We start from the raw sequence: 17,183 nt of genomic DNA, 5'->3' as shown, positions 1-17,183 counted from the left end.
GGGTGGGATAGGGAGGGTGGGAGGGAGACGCAAGAGGGAGGAGATATGGGAACATATGTATATGTATAACTGATTCACTTTGTTGTAAAGCAGAAACTAACACACCATTGTAAAGCAATTATACTCCAATAAAGATGTTAAAAAAAAAAAGAGAAACACCCAGCCCAGCACTGGGCTTCAGAGCTGCCCGGACCCTACTGTGCACACAAGTCATCTGTTTAAATGCAGAGTCTCACGCGGGGGGGTCTGATGCCACATTTCTAACAAGCTCCCAGGAGAGGCTGATGTGGCTGGTCCAGGGACCACACTTTGAATAGCAAGACTATATAACGCAAACAGTTTTGTCCGGGAACCCCAAGCACTTGGATTCTGTTTTAGGTTTGCCACTAAAATTCCCAGGCCTGTCATTTAAACTTAGCCTCAAATCAAGGGGCATGACCCCTGAGGGAAGATGTAGGGGTCTTTCCTGGGAATTGGGCAGTGACTCCCCAGCCCCACCTTGAGGCAAGCGCTGTGACATTGTGGCTGTTGGACACCCAGCGGGTTTCAGGCAGGGGTGGGGGGGAGGGGCATAGCGGGGAGAAAAGCCCAGACAGCCTGGGTCTCCTGGAGCCTGGGACAGGTGGGGGTCGCCGGGCGGGGGGAGCAGTGGAGACAGTCAGTGATGAGTCCATCTGTGATGCGAGCTCTGAAGGAGAAGTAGCTCTGGGGCCTTGTGCTGAGGGGACGTCCTGGAAGGTCAGGAAGGCTGAGTGGAGGAAGGGGTTCTCCCTGGGAGCGGCTGGGGTCTTTCTGGGCTCCCCCACCTTGGCCTCCAAACCTCACAACCAGACCTGCCTTGTTTTGCCCGACAGCCATGGCAGAACCTGCATCCGGGGCCAGTTCGGACTCTCGCCTTTGGGCTGGGTGCTTTGGGCTGCCCTTGTTCCCAAGGCTACTCTGTCATGGGCTCTGCTGGCCTCTGTGTCCTGGGGAGCGTGTGTGGCCTGGGCTGTGAGGGTTGGTGTCGGGAGGGAAGGGGAGGCACAGCAGCAGTCAGGACTTCTTGGGCTGTCCGTTCCCTCCCGTGGGAGGGTTTGCACGGGGACGGGTCATAGGACCGGCCTCCTCGGATGCAGGACACGACTGGACAGCACTTGGTCCATAGCATGACCCAGAGCCCTGGCAGCCTGCTCCTGTTCTCCATCGGGACCCCAGCAGTGCTGGGCAGGGACCCTCTGCCTACGCCCTGCAGCCTGTCTCTGCCTCTTGTGCTTAGAAACAGCGTCTTTTGGCAAATAACACTTGAAGCTGTTTCCTGGGGCCTGGGAGCAGCAGCTCAGACTCCACTGTGCTCTGTGCAGAGTCCCGCTCCACGGCTGGGTGCTGCATTTCTCACCAGCCCCCAGGAGATGCTCTTGCTGCTGCTGACCTTGCGCTCTGTGCAGGAGCCCTGCAGAGGGCGGGCATCGGCGGGAGGGCCCATATCTGTGTGCAGGTGGCCAGGGGTCACTGTTCTCTCTTCCCTTTAGAGGGACCGAGAAACCTCAACCTTCCATAGGGTTTTCCTCTTGAGTAGAGGTACGGCGCCTTGATCCTGGGATGCGGTTTAAGTGTAGCCTGAGAGCTGCGGCTTGTGATCCCCATGGCGCAGCCGGAGGGCAGGAGATGGAGGACCCGCTGGGGAGGGCATATAGATGCAGAGAGAGGAGAGGTTTGCATGGAGTCTGTGGCCTCCTCGCAGCTTCGAGTTCTGTGGATCCGCCCTTCTCTGTCTTTCTGGAGGCTTTGAGGCTGTGGAGGGACCCAGTGCTCAGGACGTTCAGCCTCCGGCTTCTTCTTCTCCTGGCGGGTTTGGAGAGCTCGCAGCCTCTCCACAGTCTGTGCTCCTTTCCAAGGACCCAGAACCACTCAGAGCCATACTTTTCCTCCAGCTGGAGAATCCGTGTGAAGATCCACAAGCAAGGGCCAGCCCTGCCCCCCTCCCCCGTTCACCCACAGAGGGTGAGAACCTCGGCGGGTGGGGGGGTCAAGATGGTGGCCCTAGGGAGAGGGCGCTGGAGGGGCAGCTGTGCCCCACTCGTTTGCTGGAGAGTCTGCAGAAGGCGGTCTCAGGGCTGCAGGCTGATGCAAACCCGCCCTCTGACCCCGGGGTGAAGACCCGAGGCGCCCAGAGTGGGGACAGCTGTGTAAACTGTGGGGTGGGGTATTTATAGCCGTGCTGAGCACTCTGAGCCTGAGCCGGCCTGAGGGCTGCAGCCAGTCCTGCCGCCATGGGCTCTGTCACTTGTTCTGTTCACTGAGTTTTCTGGACCTTCTGTCCTCAGGGTTGCATTAGGCTCTGCAAGACTCAGTTTCCTCACCTGCTGCCCTGATCCTCTGGTGGTTCTCTCCATCCCAGTTTTCAAGGAGAAATGCTGTGTTCCAGATCTTGGAGAGGGGAGAGCTAACACGACCCTTCAAGGGGGACTGCTGGCCCCAGGAGGCCACTTCCCCTGGGCTCCTGAGCTCTGGGACGAGGTGGGACATGCACAGCTGGGATTTGGAGTCAGATCTGGGCTTGAGTCCCAGCTCGCTGCTTTACCCCATCAGTGAAATGGGGGAAACTCCGGGGGTAGCGTGGAGTGAGAAGGTGCATGACGGCTGCGGGCACACGGGCAGGGGCACAATTCTGTGCTGCTGCAGCAAACCTGCCTGTCTGCAGACCCTCATCTGAAGGGGCTCCTCCCCTCCTCAGAGGGTGGCAGCTCCACCACTCCGCTGGGCCTGGGACCCTATGTGGGACGAGGGTGCACATGGGAGAAAGCATGTTAGTCTTAGGGTGAAGCTGGGACATGGGGCAACGAAGGAAATCCATTCTTGGGGTCAGAAAGCCTTGGGCTTTCCAAGCTCTGGTCATGGAGAGGCGGAAGGGGACAGGGAGACAGAGAGAGAGAGAGAGAGAGAGGGATGGAGAGAGCGTGCACTAGCGAGCAGGAGAGGACGAGGGCACAGCTCTGTAATGGAAACTTGGCTCCCAGCCTCACACTCTCTCCTTCCCTTGAGTGCGTGTGCTTGAGTCTCAAGTTGAGAACCTCTTCCCCTCCAGCAGGCACCCCGCGCTATCTCCGTGGCCCACCCCTGCCACCCTGCTCGGAGCTGGTGACACGTGACATGTGAGCCCGCTGCCTCCCTCTTCGCTGCCCCCACCCCCTCCCTGACTAATTAGGCCAGCTCCCCACTTCCAGGGCCTGGCAGGCGGAGCCAGGCATGCGGTGGATGGGAGCCAAGGGCTTTTGTTGACATTGCTCAAGTGTAGCTTCCAGGAGCAGCCCCTGCTGAGCCAAGAAGTCCAGGGAAGCCGGGAGTGATGAGGGGAGAGCAGTGGGCGCCTCCCCCAATCCCCTCTGCCTTCCCTACTGCCCACCCACTCCTCCTCCCTAAATCGAAGACTGTAACCCTCCATGTTGTGACCAAGGGGCCAGCTGAGTCTCTGAGAAATCCACGCTCAGCTGAGCGTCCTGCATCTAGTGGGGTTTCAGGACCGTTTTCTTTTGTGTGTGTGATGCTTTCACGGGGTGATGCTCCTGACTTGCCACTGTTCCTAATAGTTTCTGGGGGAAGTAGGTCCAGTGAGACTGTCTCCGCCCCTCACCTATAGTATAAGGTGCAGGCTGCATTGTGGATCTGTCTTGCTATAGCTGAGTAATATGGCCAGATGGATTTCATCCTCTGCAGGGATCTACCAAGAATGTGGCTTTTGGGGTCACTAGACCTGGCTTCAGATCCCATTCTGCTCCTCTTTGCTTGCTGTGTGACCTTGGGCAAGTCTTTTAACCTCTTTGTGCTTCGGTTTCCTTATTTGCAAGTGGAGTTAATCGTTCAAAATAAGGTGTTAAGATGAAACATGGCAAAGAGTGGCAAGTTCTTCACACATAATAGACACTCAATAAATGGCTGTCATGATGATTATTAACTGGCAGTGGATGTGGCCATGGGTGGGTTCCGAGTTTAGGCAGATCACTTCTACTCTGACTTACTTACTCCAAAGGTAAGTTGACCCGAGAACCAACTGCCCTTTCCTACCTTACCAGCAGTTTTGTTTTTTTCTTTTGACTTCTTTTTTTTTTTTTTGGTCTGCGTTGGGTCTTCGTTGCTGTGCGCGGGCTTTCTCTAGTTGTGGTGAGCGGGGACTACTCTTCGTTGCGGTGCTCGGGCTTCTCATTGCGGTGGCTTCTGTTGCGGAGCACCGGCTTTAGGCACATGGGTCTCAGTAGCTGTGGCATGCAGGCTCAGTAGTTGTGGCTCACGGTCTTTAGAGCACAGGCTCAGTAGTTGTGGCGCACGGGCTTAGTTGCTCCGCGGCATGTGGGATCTTCCTGGACCAGGGCTCGAACCTGTGTCCCCTGCATTGGCAGGTGGATTCTTAACCACTGCGCCACCAGGGAAGTCCCTCACCAGCAGTTTTGTGAGGACAAAGAGAATGGGGTGTAATATCATCACACGGTTCTCAGTGGGAAGTAAGTGAACGCAATGCTTTGCTTTCATCATTCTCATTTTCTCAGACTCTGGTCTCCACATCTGTATATCAGTGGTCAGTGGTCATATATATTTTTTTGAGATAAAAGTTTGTAGGTTTTGGAATCCAGAGGCGCTGCCTTAATAGTCTCTAATTCCTGAAGCTATTGAATCATCATGTAAAAAAAATCCTCTAATTTTCTGCTACAATAGCTGGCTTTATATTTATATCTCTTAATTGGTATCAGCTTTTCTCTGAGAATTACAGAACCATGGAAATTTGGCCTAAGCAGGAACTTTGCAAGTCACTGGAAGGGATGCTTTTGCTTCTTTGCAGATTTTTGGAATCTTCCTGGAAGGCAGCTATGCTCACCACTATACAAACAATGCACATTGGGATCTTCCTGAATGTTAGGATTACAGCACCACAGAGCACTTTTCTTTAACCCAGATTACAAGAAGAGCAGAACGGCCAATCTGTCGGTCTCGTGTAGGCTGGAAGATGCCATCGGCATCCTGCCCGCATCACTTTGTCCTCATGTCTTCAGTGCACATGGGCACCGTCCAACTTTCAGCACCTGCGTCTCATTATCTAAGGCCTTTTACTGGGTACCAGAGCCCACTTTGGTTGGAAGTGCCAGGGAATTAATGTCCCCTGGGAACAGCCTACATTCAACCCATGGCAGACCAAGAGCAGGTAGATAAATACCCCAGCTCCCTCACCCCTTGGGTGTCTGAGTTGCATGTCTACACTAGCCCCCAGAGATTTCCAGAGGGGTCAAGTGCTAGTTCACCCATTTTAGCAATGGACTTGAAACACACCTCCATTGGCTGGCTCCCTGGCCCTGTCCCACCACGGGTGCTTCCTGAGATCACCCCCCCATGTAAACCACCTGGGCTCAAATCCTTGTCCTCAGGGGCTGCCTTTGCGGAAGCCCAACCTGAGACAAATGGGGTGTCCTTCTCCACACTCTTAGATCCTTTATGATAATATGGTGTAATATTCACATTTTAGGTCTGCCTGTTGAATTTTAAGGCAACTGACCTTATTCCTTCTTTATGAGTTTTTTGCAATTTTTTTTCTCTGCTTGTCACTGTTCTTAATCCTAAGAATTAACCATTCAGGTGAAGAAGACTACACAAATGCCTTGCTTTGACCTTGAAATATCTTTGGGATTGTCCTCACAATTATGGCTATATATATCTGGCCATCATGTAGGTTTCTGTATTTCAGAGTCTTAAGTTATTGTTTATCCTAGTTGGGCCCCACGTTCTACATTTTTTTGAGAATAAACCTAGGGGCTGTCCTAGCTAATGTGTAAAAGTTGTAATTAGCTACTTGATAATTTTACATGTGGAGCAGGTTCCATTTGACTAAGGAAGACCTCAGTTTGTGAGCTGCGGATGTTACTGTGTGTCCTGTTGGCTTTAGGTGAGATGCCTACAAGCATTGTGATTTCCAGAAACTTCCATGAGTTTTACTTTATCCATCCACAAAGTGGGAATGGTTACTCTGACACATACTTACTGAGTACCTACTCTGAGCCAGCAGTGATTAGGTGTCAGAGAGACAGCAGTGGACAAAGAGACAGTGCCCAGGCTCCCTCTTTCTTTCCTGAGCATTGTCACGAGGTTCCAATTATATAATGAAAGTGACATCATTTAGGAAACTAAAATCCCCATGGAAATAGAGGAAAGGGTATGATGACCTTCAGCTCTTCATTGACCATTTCAGAACACTGTGCTGGTGTGGCTCTGTGGGGCGCACCCTCTGGCCTTTTGTGAAGGCCACTGGGCCCATGAATTAGAACCTTGTCTTGTTCTTAGATCCATTTTCTGACCACAGCAACTCTGGACACTCGAGAGGTAGCCAAAGCCTCATGTCACATCTTTCTTGAGTTCCAAGCCACTAGAAAGAGCCATCTGTGCTTGCTGTTTCCACATCCCAGTGACCCTCTGAGGTCCCGCTCTGTTGTGTCTTTGCATTTATCTTACATCATTTGTCCATGGCAGTCAAGGCCATCGGCCTCTCTTTCCTTTTTTGAAATTCTCTTTCTGCTTACCTTCTGTGACACCACTTCCCTTGCTCTTTTCCTTCCTTTCATGATCTTTTGCTGAATGCTTTGACTCTATCTGCTCTCTGAAGGAATGTTGAGTTTCCCACGGTTTCTTCTTCCATTCCCTTCTCTTTAGGAAACTGCATCCATACACATGCCATACTCTTCCCTATTTGCTTATGATTCTCCTGATGTTCTGTGTAGCTTAGCTGTCTGCCCTGTGGTGTCTGCACCCACATTACCCGGGCAGCACACTGCCCTGTGGATGGTCCACAGACACCTCAGATCCAACACGTCCTAAGCAGAAGCCACCATATTCTCCCCCGATGGGCCCTTCCGTCTCTGTTCTTTCTCCTGGCACTTCCATCCCCATGGTCAGCTCAGCCGGAGACCTCAGCCCTAGTCACGCATTCAGTGATCGACTTTCCCCTTGTTCATGCTCTCATCTCGTGTTTACTGAAATCTTGTTATGTGGGATTCACTGGCCCAGGCTCTGGGCGTGTTGTTGTGGTGTCTTAGCCTGGGTGACCCCGAGAAGCAGATCCTGAGCAGGTGTTCAGTGGCAGGTGGTGTATTTGGGAGGCGGTTCAGGGAAGTACTGGTCAAGGAGTAGATGCTGGTGGGTAGGTGCCAGTCACCCTGACTTAGTGGACCCAACCGTGCCCTTTTTTCCCCAAGTCCACGTTCAGTGAGATCACGTTGGTAGCTCGAAATTGGCCATGATGGGAATCTTTACACCATGGAAGTTGTCCAGTGGATACAAAACCAGGACTTTTTCACCTGGAGAGTTGGTTGTTCAACATTTCTCAGCATGTTATTGGGTGCAGGGAATTAAGACAGGGAAGGACAGCGGCCAATAAAGTGTGTTTTATCAGGAAAGTCACCTTGTAGACACCTGGAGAGTCATCCCAGTGGAGAAAACTGGATTCCAGTGTAGAACACACACTTCAGAGTCATCCCGCCGGAGCGTGAGGTGTTTATACACCACCTCCTCCTAGCTGTTGGCTGAGGGCTGCCGCTGTGGGACCCAGTAGGATCCAGGAGCCGAGGAAGCCCTTGGGAGCTAGGGGCAGGATGGTGAGCGACGGTGGTGAGAGGTCTAAGGGGTGTTGGCCGGACTGAGTGCTGATGGCTGAAGGTGCTGGGCACCCAGCCTGGGGAAAGGTGACACCCAGCTGTTAGTGATGCGTGGCTGTGATCTCTTTCTCCCCAGACCTTGACTTCATGGACCTCATCGGGCAAGACAGACAGTGGACCGTGGGGAGGAAGTTAATGCAGGTGAATGACTCGCTGACTTCAGAAGATGCAGGGCCGCGGAGCAGCAAGAACTGCACTGAACCAGGTAAGACAGTGGCTGCACTGGGGGCTTCGCGCCGCGGGCTGGGCTGCCGTTCCCTCTGGTGGAAGCCCAGGAAGAGCCGGATGCTGTGTTTTGCCTTTGAGTTCTAATCCAGAGAGACTCTGAGGATATTTAGGGGCAGGTGTCTAAGAAACTCAAAGGCAAGATCCCAGGGGACAATTCAAGTGTGTTTCTGCCTCTGTTTTCTTTCCCTCGGACGGTGGGGGAGAAGGTGAGTCAAGATACCGTTATCAAATGCGGATGCTGGTGCTACCCAGAGGGACACGGAGTCAGGAGCAGGATGGGTGAGGACGTTCTGTGGCGTCTTCGCTTTGATGCCTGGAATCCTCTCTGGCTGGTTGTTAATCGGGAGCCTTGTTTCTGTCACAGTAAAGGCACAGGTGTTGAACCAGATCCTCACCTGTGATGTTGAGCTCCTTGGAAGAAGTGAATGTTTATCAGCTATTATGTTTGATAGCTATTGTGCCTTTCCTCAGAACATTTTATGTCTGATGTTTCTGAACTTAAAGTGAAAACTAACATAGGGTGATGAAGAGGACTTGTAATGATGAGGACTCAGCTCAGGAAACGGCAGGTTCCCTCTGGACGGCTGAGGTCCTGCTCATTTAGACCAGGGGTCAGCAACCTTGTCCCGGGAAGGGCCAGAGAGCAATATTTTAGGCTTTGCAGACTCGTTACTGTGTCTATAGTATATTTTAAAAGATTTTTATAATCCTTTAAAAATTTAAAAACCATTCTTAGCTCGTGAGCTGTGGGATGTACCAGGGCTGTGGCCACTTTGTCAACCCTGACACGGAGTTCTCAGATCTTGTGGGGGGGGGCGGGTCTTCCTTCCCTGCCTGGCGGGGTCTTGGGTCTCAAGTGTGTGGTGAGCTCGACCACACAGTGATCCCACATGCCAAGGCCGGCCTCGTTTTGAGTGTCATCTTAGAAGGACATACACCATCTTCATTGCAGCCCAAAGAACCTTAGTCCTTGGAGTACAGAAGGTGAAATTGTGTGTCTGCGCTTTTTTGGGGAGGGTAGATAGAGGTTCCCTTTCCCACAGCTGGAAGAACTAAAAATAGATTACCCCCTCCCGGCCAAAAAACAACCTACAACCCTACATGATCTATATCCCTTAAGCTAGAGAATTTAAGGGTTCCTGTGGCTGTTATTAATGCTTGGAAGGAATACTCTTGGAAGTGAGTGAAGCATGTGGCAGCTGCGTGAGCTAGAAATGAAAACTGGGGACGGAGGTTTCAAGTGCCCCACTGTGTGTGCAGACAGAGCCATGTGTCTTCTGAGAGCTGGGCATGCAGGGGCCTGGCCTGAAGGGCAGGTCATTGCTGTGCCAGAAACCCTGTTTGCTGATCTGGTCTTACAGCCGAAGATTTGTCAACATCTCTGCAACTAGTAGGCAGGCGGTGACTGGGATGGCAGAGACAGGAGGTTGAGTACTAGGGGGCCCAGCCGTTGACTTAGGTGTACCTTCGTATGGGAAAGAATGGAGTCAGACAGATACAGTGCCCCGCTCTCGGGATTGGGGTCCAGCACTGCACAGGGCCAGTGGTGATGGAGGGCTTCTGTTTCCTGTAGTTGGGACTGTGTGTTGGGGAGGTGGAGCTGTCTCTCTGTGAGTGATGCCGCTTACTGTTTCAAGACGTGCCATTCTCAGAGTGACAGGTGTCAGAGAATCAAGCACGTGAAAGCCATCGCAAGAGAGGAATGACTCAACTCACAAGTGGAACAGAAGATGTCCAGGTTTCTAAAGAGAGCTCGAGCCCAGCCCCTGCGGGTGTTGGCAGGGAGGGCACAGGGCAAGGAGGAGAGGAAAGCCTCCAGGGGGACAATGGCGGGGGTCGAACAATAGCTCCTCGTGCTGCCATGTAAGGCAGTTCCAAGAGGAACAAGGACGCAGGAGGAGCATCCTTGCTTTCCTCATCTGTGGACCACGACCATGGGCACTGGGCTTGATTTCTGGGGTCCTTGACTCCAAACCAGATTCTACAGGGAAGATGATCATGCCTGAAACAAGGGTCCTGTTCAAATCCTAGCACATCAAGGGCCTGCCTGGAGCCTCTGTCCTGCATGAAGCCTGCTATGACCGTTCTGTTTTCTGAATGTTTTTGGTATAAAATATCTCTAACTACGCTGTCCAATATGGACATTCAGCGGTCCCTTAAGTTCAAATTAATTTAAATGAAATACAATTAAAAATTCAGATTCTCCCTTGCCCTGGCCACACATCAAATAGCCAGTGGCTGTTTGTGGTTCCTGGACAGCACAGAACATATAACAACATTTCTGCCATCGCAGAAAGGCCCATTGGACAGGCTGGTCTAGAATGTCCGTTTGTCTTTGGACGTATCTCCTGTCTTTCCAGCTCAGTTGCAAACATCTTGAGGACATAGAATGGATATGTAAATCCGAGAGCCCGTCTCTTACCTGGGTCTTGGGGTCACACTCACCTGGGTTTGAATCTTGGCTGAGAAGCTGAGGGCAAGATAGTCAGACTCTCTGAGCCTCTTTGTGCTTCTCTGTGAGATGGAGATGATCATTCTGACCTTTCGCGGCTGCTGTGAGGGTTGGGAGTGACGTCATCAGGTGTGCGTACCCAGCTTGGTGCTGCGGATGGAGGATCCACAGTGGAACCTCACTCCCGAATTTCCCACTGTCTGCTGGGGGCACCCGTCCCTCCATCACACGAGCATCAAGGAACTAAATACATTCTCCAGCCTCTCCTCTCTGGGATGGGCAGATGTGGCCTGTCTAGGTCAGTCCTCAGGCAACCCAGGCCCGAACAGTGGCCCACTGGGTGGAGAGGCTCAAGCACCATCTTGTAACAGAAGATCTCCCCATGTTGTTGAGCTCAGTGCCTCTGAGGAGCCCTCTGTTTCTATAAGAATGTCATCAGGTCATCGGGACTTCCCCGGTGGTCCAGTGGTTAAGGCTCCTCCTTCCAGTGCAGGGGGTGCGGGTTCGATCCCTGGTTGGGGGAGCTAAGATCCCACATGCCGCGTGATGAGGCCAAAAAAAATGAACGTCATCAAAACATTGTCACCCAGTTGCCTCGGTGCTCTTTCCAGAAAGCTGTCAGAAGTCTGCTTCTTACCCTTGACTGAACAAATCTTTTTTTTTTTTTTTTTTTTTTTTTTGCGGTACGCGGGCCTCTCACTGCTGTGGCCTCTCCCGTTGCAGAGCGCAGGCTCCGTACGCGCAGGCTCAGCGGCCATGGCTCAGGGGCCCAGCCGCTCCGCGGCACGTGGGATCTTCCCGGACCGGGGCACGAACCCGTGTCCCCTGCATCGGCAGGCGGACTCACAAGCACTGTGCCGCCAGGGAAGCCCTGAACAGATCTTTTATGAAGAAAGTTGAGAGCACTCAGAAGATCCTGATTTTGAGTTGAAACGGAACGGTATTCATCTTCTCTACCCCTAACCCACTGGAGGATGAGGGGACCAAGCTGGTGTGAGCCAAGGCCCGGCCACAAAACGTTGCCCAGCTGCCCTGAAGAGGCCGGAGCGCCCTGTCCATGGTGGGCGTTACCCGTACTGGAACGGTGTGGGGTTCTGCTCCCAGAGTCTCCTGTGTGGGGCTGGGAGGCGAACCATCGGGACAGCCTCTTTCCTGTTGGTGACGGTGTCGCCGAGCGGGGCGCGCTCACAGGGATGGTGTCAGGGCTCTGTGCCGAGGGCTGAGCGTTTACACGGGGACCCGCGCGTTTGGGGGCCAGGCTGGCCGTGGGAGCAACAGTGTCAGGGTCACAGATGGCAGTTAATTTGGCTCTTGTTGTAAAGTGTACCTAGTGCTCCTCTGATGTCACAGGGCTTCTCAGGCTGTGTTCTCGGAACCCCTGGCTGGAGATGCCGTGGGTGTGCGTGAGGTTGATTCGGAGGCTGGCGATGGGGTGGCCTGTGTTCTCGTCCTGAGAACGGTTGGGGGGTGGGGCTGGCTTGCTTCGCAGACGTTCATTTCCTCACTTGGGAAACAGACCTGGGACTACTTTATCCCATCTGTCCCTTCCATTGCACAACTGCAATTGTTTCAAGCGATTTCAAGAATAGGAATTCACAAAATCTTCCACCCCCAAGATGCCCAGCTCCACTTCCCTTAGTAAATTACTTCTTTACGTTCCCAGAATCCCATGTCCTACTGTCAGCCTCATTTTATCCTTCTCCCCTATCCATTTTCCTCCCCATCTCCATCTCCCTCTCCCTCTCTTTGATAATCAGGAGCCTGCGGGGCAGGGGCATTATTCAGTGGCAGTTCTGTCTTTGGTGGGTGTGGCAACCTTGAGATGGCTCACTCTTCATATGACAGCTGCCACTTTAAAGACATGTTGGCTGAGTAATATTCCGTTGTGTATATGTGCCACAGCTTCTTTATCTATTCATCTGTCGATGGACACTTATGTTGCTTCCATGTCCTGTCTGTTGTAAATAGAGCTGCAGTGAACATTGTGGTACATGACTCTTTTTGAATTATGGTTTTCTCAGGGTATATGCCCAGTAGTGGGACTGCTGGGTCATATGGTAGTTCTATTTTTAGTTTTTTAAGGAGCCTCCATACTGTTCTCCAGACATATGTATATGTATAACTGAGTCACTTTGTTTATAAAGCATAAGCTAACACACCATTGTAAAACAATTATACTCCAATAAAGATGTTTAAAAAAAAAAAAAAGACATGTTGGGTTTTTTGCGATTTTTTTTTTTAATGGCATTCTTCCCTTGCTCCTCCAAGACATGGTTTTGGTGAAAATTTGTAAGTTTTTCCTCCAGATCTGTATGAAAAAGACTGAGTTCCAGGCTCTAATTTTTCTGCCATCGTTCCAGCCCTCTGTGAATTTTTAAGGTTGTTTTCTTAGCCTGACACTGCGATTTCATCTCAAGCCTGGAAACATTGTCTTTTGGCAAATAACATTTGAAACTGTTTACTCAGATGACCTATTATGAGAAATTCAACTTTGAATAAATTCGATCCATGGAAAATTAAGTTAGCTAAATGTAATATTGAGGGTGGTACACAACTGTAGCAGAGATGGATTCTTGGGAATATTTATTGGTACACTTTGCTGAATTTTCTTTCTACACTTTGCAGTCTGTTTCCAGAAAAAAAATCTATCATCTTTTGGTTTTTAGTTCTTTGATATTTTAAGGAAATGAGCTTTTCCTCAGAGTGCCTCTTTCAAAGAAACTTGGGAAGAAGGAAGCTATTTAAAATGATAGCCTCTGGCGCGGGCTTCGCTCTGAGATCACTGTATTTTCTTTTCTTTCTTTCTTTCTTTTTTAAAAAAATTTTATTGGAGTATAGTTGATTTACAACATTTTGTTAGTTTCAGGTGTACAGCAAAGTGATTCACTTATACATATATTCATTCTTTTTCAGATTCTTTTCTCATATAGGTTATCACAGAATATTGAGTATAGTTCCCTATGCTATAGAGTAGATCCTTTTTGGTTATGTATTTTATATTTAGTAGTGTGTGTATGTTAACCCCAAACTCCTGATTTATCCCTCCCCCCATGTTTCCCCTTTGGTAACCATACGTTTGTTTTCGAGATCTGTAAGTCTGTTTCTGTTTTCATTTTCTTCTGATAAAGTGCTTGGCTCCCTCCCTCTGCCTGGCTTGTAGGGTTTGAGGTCTCTGGGGATGGGGAAGCCACCCTGAGCCTTTGCTGCAGGACAGAGAGGCTGGTGGGCACTCGCCCCACGGGGCTGTGCAGGAATGTTTACTGGATCAGGTGGTTGTTTACTGGAGTGGCCAGAAACCGCACAATCTAAGAGTCACATGTGACCTGTCCTAGAGGAGGAAAGTCAGAGGTGGGGATGAGAGAAGCAATACGGGGTGAGTCCAATGGTAAGTGTGGACCATGAACAGAACCTGGAGGCCAGGCTCGGAGTGGCAAACATGCGCAGGCTGGTCCAGGTACAGGTTGTGAACAAAGGCAGGGTTGGCATCCTGCTGTTCTTGAGTTTAAACCATAACATCAGGGTCAGCTGGTTTAATACCACGGGGCTGGGCATGACCAATCTACAGAGCACTAAAGGTCCAAATCTCTCACCTTTTGCATGAAAAAAATGAGACCCAGAGGGCATAAATGACCCCCAACTGTCCCCCATGGATAATCAATGCATATCAAAATAATTATCTAGAAAATCTGATCTTTGCATGATCTAGAGGAACACAGTCCTGTAGAAATATAATGCAAACTACAGATTTAATTTTAAAATTCCTAGTAGCTACATTAAATACTTGAAAAGAAACAGGTGAAGTTAATTTTAATACTATATTTGATTTAACCAAATATTTCCAGAATATTAGGAATGACAATTTTCATTCACCTCCGTGTTTTATCCCTGGGTTCGAACCCAGGAAACAGCTAGGTTTTTTTTTTTAAGTTTTAAAATGTTTACTTTATTGTACTAGCTCACATAACTTTCACTAATTTCTCTCTGCAGTTGTAATTTTCATAATGATTCAAATAATTGCTGTTGACATTCTTAAGTGGAACACCTTAGAAACTCATTGAGATCAGGTTTTTTCATCTGTGTCAGATTCTTTACTGGATTAGGGTTATTGTAGCTGCTGTAACAAGTAAGTCCTTTAGACCTTGGGGTAATATAAAAGAAGTTTCTTTCTTTCTCATGTGAAGTTCTGGTCTGTGCGTGGCCTTGTTGCTAGATGTGGTCCGTGGACTCTGGAACCTTCCATTTTGAGGCTCCCTGTCCTCACACTTGGTTTCTAAGATCACTGTGCTTCTCTGCTTTAAGGGGAAAGAACCAGGAGGGCTGTGCATAGCTGAGTTTTATGGACCAGACCCTCCCTCCCGCTCACATTCCGTTGGTCAGGACTCAGTCCATGACCACTTCTAACTGTAAGGGAACCTGGGACATGGATTTTAGCCTAGTGCCCTGGAAGAAGAGAAAGCAGTTTTTCCCCCCAGACTTCTTTCGTATTGAAAAAACAAATGTCTCAATTTTCCTTTATGCCTATCTTATTTCAAAATCAGTATACCGCCTGTATAGAGAAATCGTAACCCAAACTTACATCTTATGAGTCTGGCCTAGCCCTTGGTTTAAGCTTCATGATTCTCACCTGGTCAGGTGACACAGTTCGATTCTCTTTTCACCTTGAGAAGATCACAAGTCAGGTAGAAATTGTCCCAGTTGTGTCTGTTTGCAAATTGCATCTTTTCTTTGTAAATCCAAGGAGCCTAGGAAAAACAGTGAGTGTTTGAGAATGCGTGAAGTCATTGGCGGTAATGTGGAAAGAGCTTGGGTTCCAGAGTAAATCCTAAATCTCAGTTTTGTCACTTTCGACCTGTGTGATGCCAGGCGAATTTCCTAAATTCTTTGAACCTCATTTCCGCCATCTGTAAAATGCAGATTAAGATGCCAGCGCATGAAGTGACGTAAGCTTCGTAAAACAGCAAAACCTCAATCATAGTAGGTGCTTAATAAATCGTGGCTACGTTATCTTTGTTGCCAGAAGGATCCTTGGGGGTCTTGTTTAAGAGAAGAATAAATGTTCATCCTCTAAAAATGCTTGAAAACCCCTGGTCTGGACTAACCCCTTGTTCCAGAGTGTCTGGGTGTCCAGACCACCTGTCCAATCTTCCTTGCACCTTGGAATTGCTTCCCTTTGGGTCAGAGTGACGCATTCATGCGGGGTCGGCTGCAGGTGAGCGTGTGGTGACAGTGAACACACCTGTGTGTGGAGGCCACAGGCAATGGAATGGGGGGGGCTGGGGACACCCACCATGGGGTCAGCTCAAGCATCAGCCAGCTCCTGGCCCCACAGCTCTCCTTGGCTGCACCCTTGTGGTCTCTGACAGCAATGGCCACTTCTTCCTTGTGGCCAAGGGGCAAATGCGGCCCTGGGTGCGTCTCCAGCCCTCTGGGGTTCATTCTTGCCTGGTCCCCACTCCTGAACTGCTTCTGCAGCAGCACCATGCCTGGCGTGACTGGGGGCTCTTTCCTTGAATTACGCATTTGGAATTTATCTTGTTCCACAGGTAATCTCGTTTCACTGATGATGCCAGGACCGAGGTCTAGAGGTGTGAAGGGGCGTCTCTAGGGTCCACCTCTGGCTGGCAGCAGAGCGAGGACCAGCACTTGCATTTCCTACCTTTTCTGGCCTCTTGCCCCAAGGCTGGGCTGTGTCCCCTCGCCTTTTTATGAGCAGAGTCAGCCTGAAGTCACATCTGCATATGGGGGTCCCCAGGAGGGCACCACTCTGTCCTCATCTGAGTGCTCTCAACTGCCTGAGGGCAGCGGTTCTCAAAGTGGGGCAGACCAGTGCCAGCAGCAGCCCTGGGAGCTTGTCAGAAATGCCCCTTCCTGGGCGCCACCTGAGCCCTGCAGGTCAGAACCTCTGGGGAGGGGACCCAGCCATCCGGATTTCCTAGGCTCCTGTGGTGTGTCATGTGCACTGCGTTGTGAGGAACCCCGAGGAGACTTCCAGTCCAGGCCCCACCCCAGGCCAAGGAAACCCGAGTCTCTGGGACTGGGAGCCAGGCACCAGTGGTTGGAAAGCTGCCAGTGATGCCAGGGTGCAGCCGAGGCTGAGAGCACGGCCTGAGACCCCCTGCACGCCCTGGACAGCTCTGGTCAGCCAGCCCTGGGAGTCTGGCCAAGGGCAGGGTAGCTGGGCCTCATCTCCTCCTGCCCCTCAACAAACAAACTAACAAACAAACAAACAGAGGGATGGTGTCTGCCACATTTAAGGAACCAGGCATGTCTTGCTGGGGGCTCCTCATCCATTCAGCATTTCTCGTGAGTCACACGGATAGTCATTCATTTGGAGACTCCATCTCGGGGGTCCCTGGGTTTTCTAAGATTTCTTCCCCTGAGAAACACCAGGGTGGAGTTTTACTTGGCAGTGTTTTAAAATGTGTGTTCTAAGAGGGAAGTTTATAGCAATACAATCCTACCTCAAGAAGCAAGAAAAATCTCAAATAAACAATCTAACTTTACACCTAAAGGAACTAGAGAAAGAAGAACAAACAAAACCCAAAGTTAGTAGAAGGAAAGTAAGCATAAAGATCAGAGCAGAAATAAATGAAATAGAAACAAAGAAAACAATAGCACAGTTCAATAAAACTAAAAGCTGGTTCTTTGAGAAGATAAACAAAATTGATAAACCTTCAGCCAGGCTAATCAAGAAAAAGAGGGAGAGGACTCAAATCAATAAAATTAGAAATGAAAAAGGAGAAGTTACAACGGACACTGCAGAAATACAAAGCATCCTAAGAGACTACTACAAGCAACTCTATGCCAAAAAAATGGACAACCTGGAAGAAATG

General features: G+C 50.2%; 1 protein-coding gene across 1 annotated transcript in view; it reads left to right on the top strand.

Annotated features, from left to right (window-relative positions):
• Positions 1–17,183, top strand: part of SLC24A3 (solute carrier family 24 member 3) — a 504,952-nt gene that overhangs the window by 69,136 nt on the left and 418,633 nt on the right. The window contains exon 2 of the mRNA XM_024123706.1: positions 7,747–7,875. Coding sequence (XP_023979474.1) covers positions 7,747–7,875 — 129 coding nt within the window. The remainder of the gene's footprint in view (positions 1–7,746; positions 7,876–17,183) is intronic.

This window comes from Physeter macrocephalus, chromosome 14 (genome assembly GCF_002837175.3).
Source record: "Physeter macrocephalus isolate SW-GA chromosome 14, ASM283717v5, whole genome shotgun sequence".
NCBI lineage: Eukaryota > Metazoa > Chordata > Mammalia > Artiodactyla > Physeteridae > Physeter > Physeter macrocephalus.
This window is presented reverse-complemented; position numbering and strand designations above follow the sequence as displayed.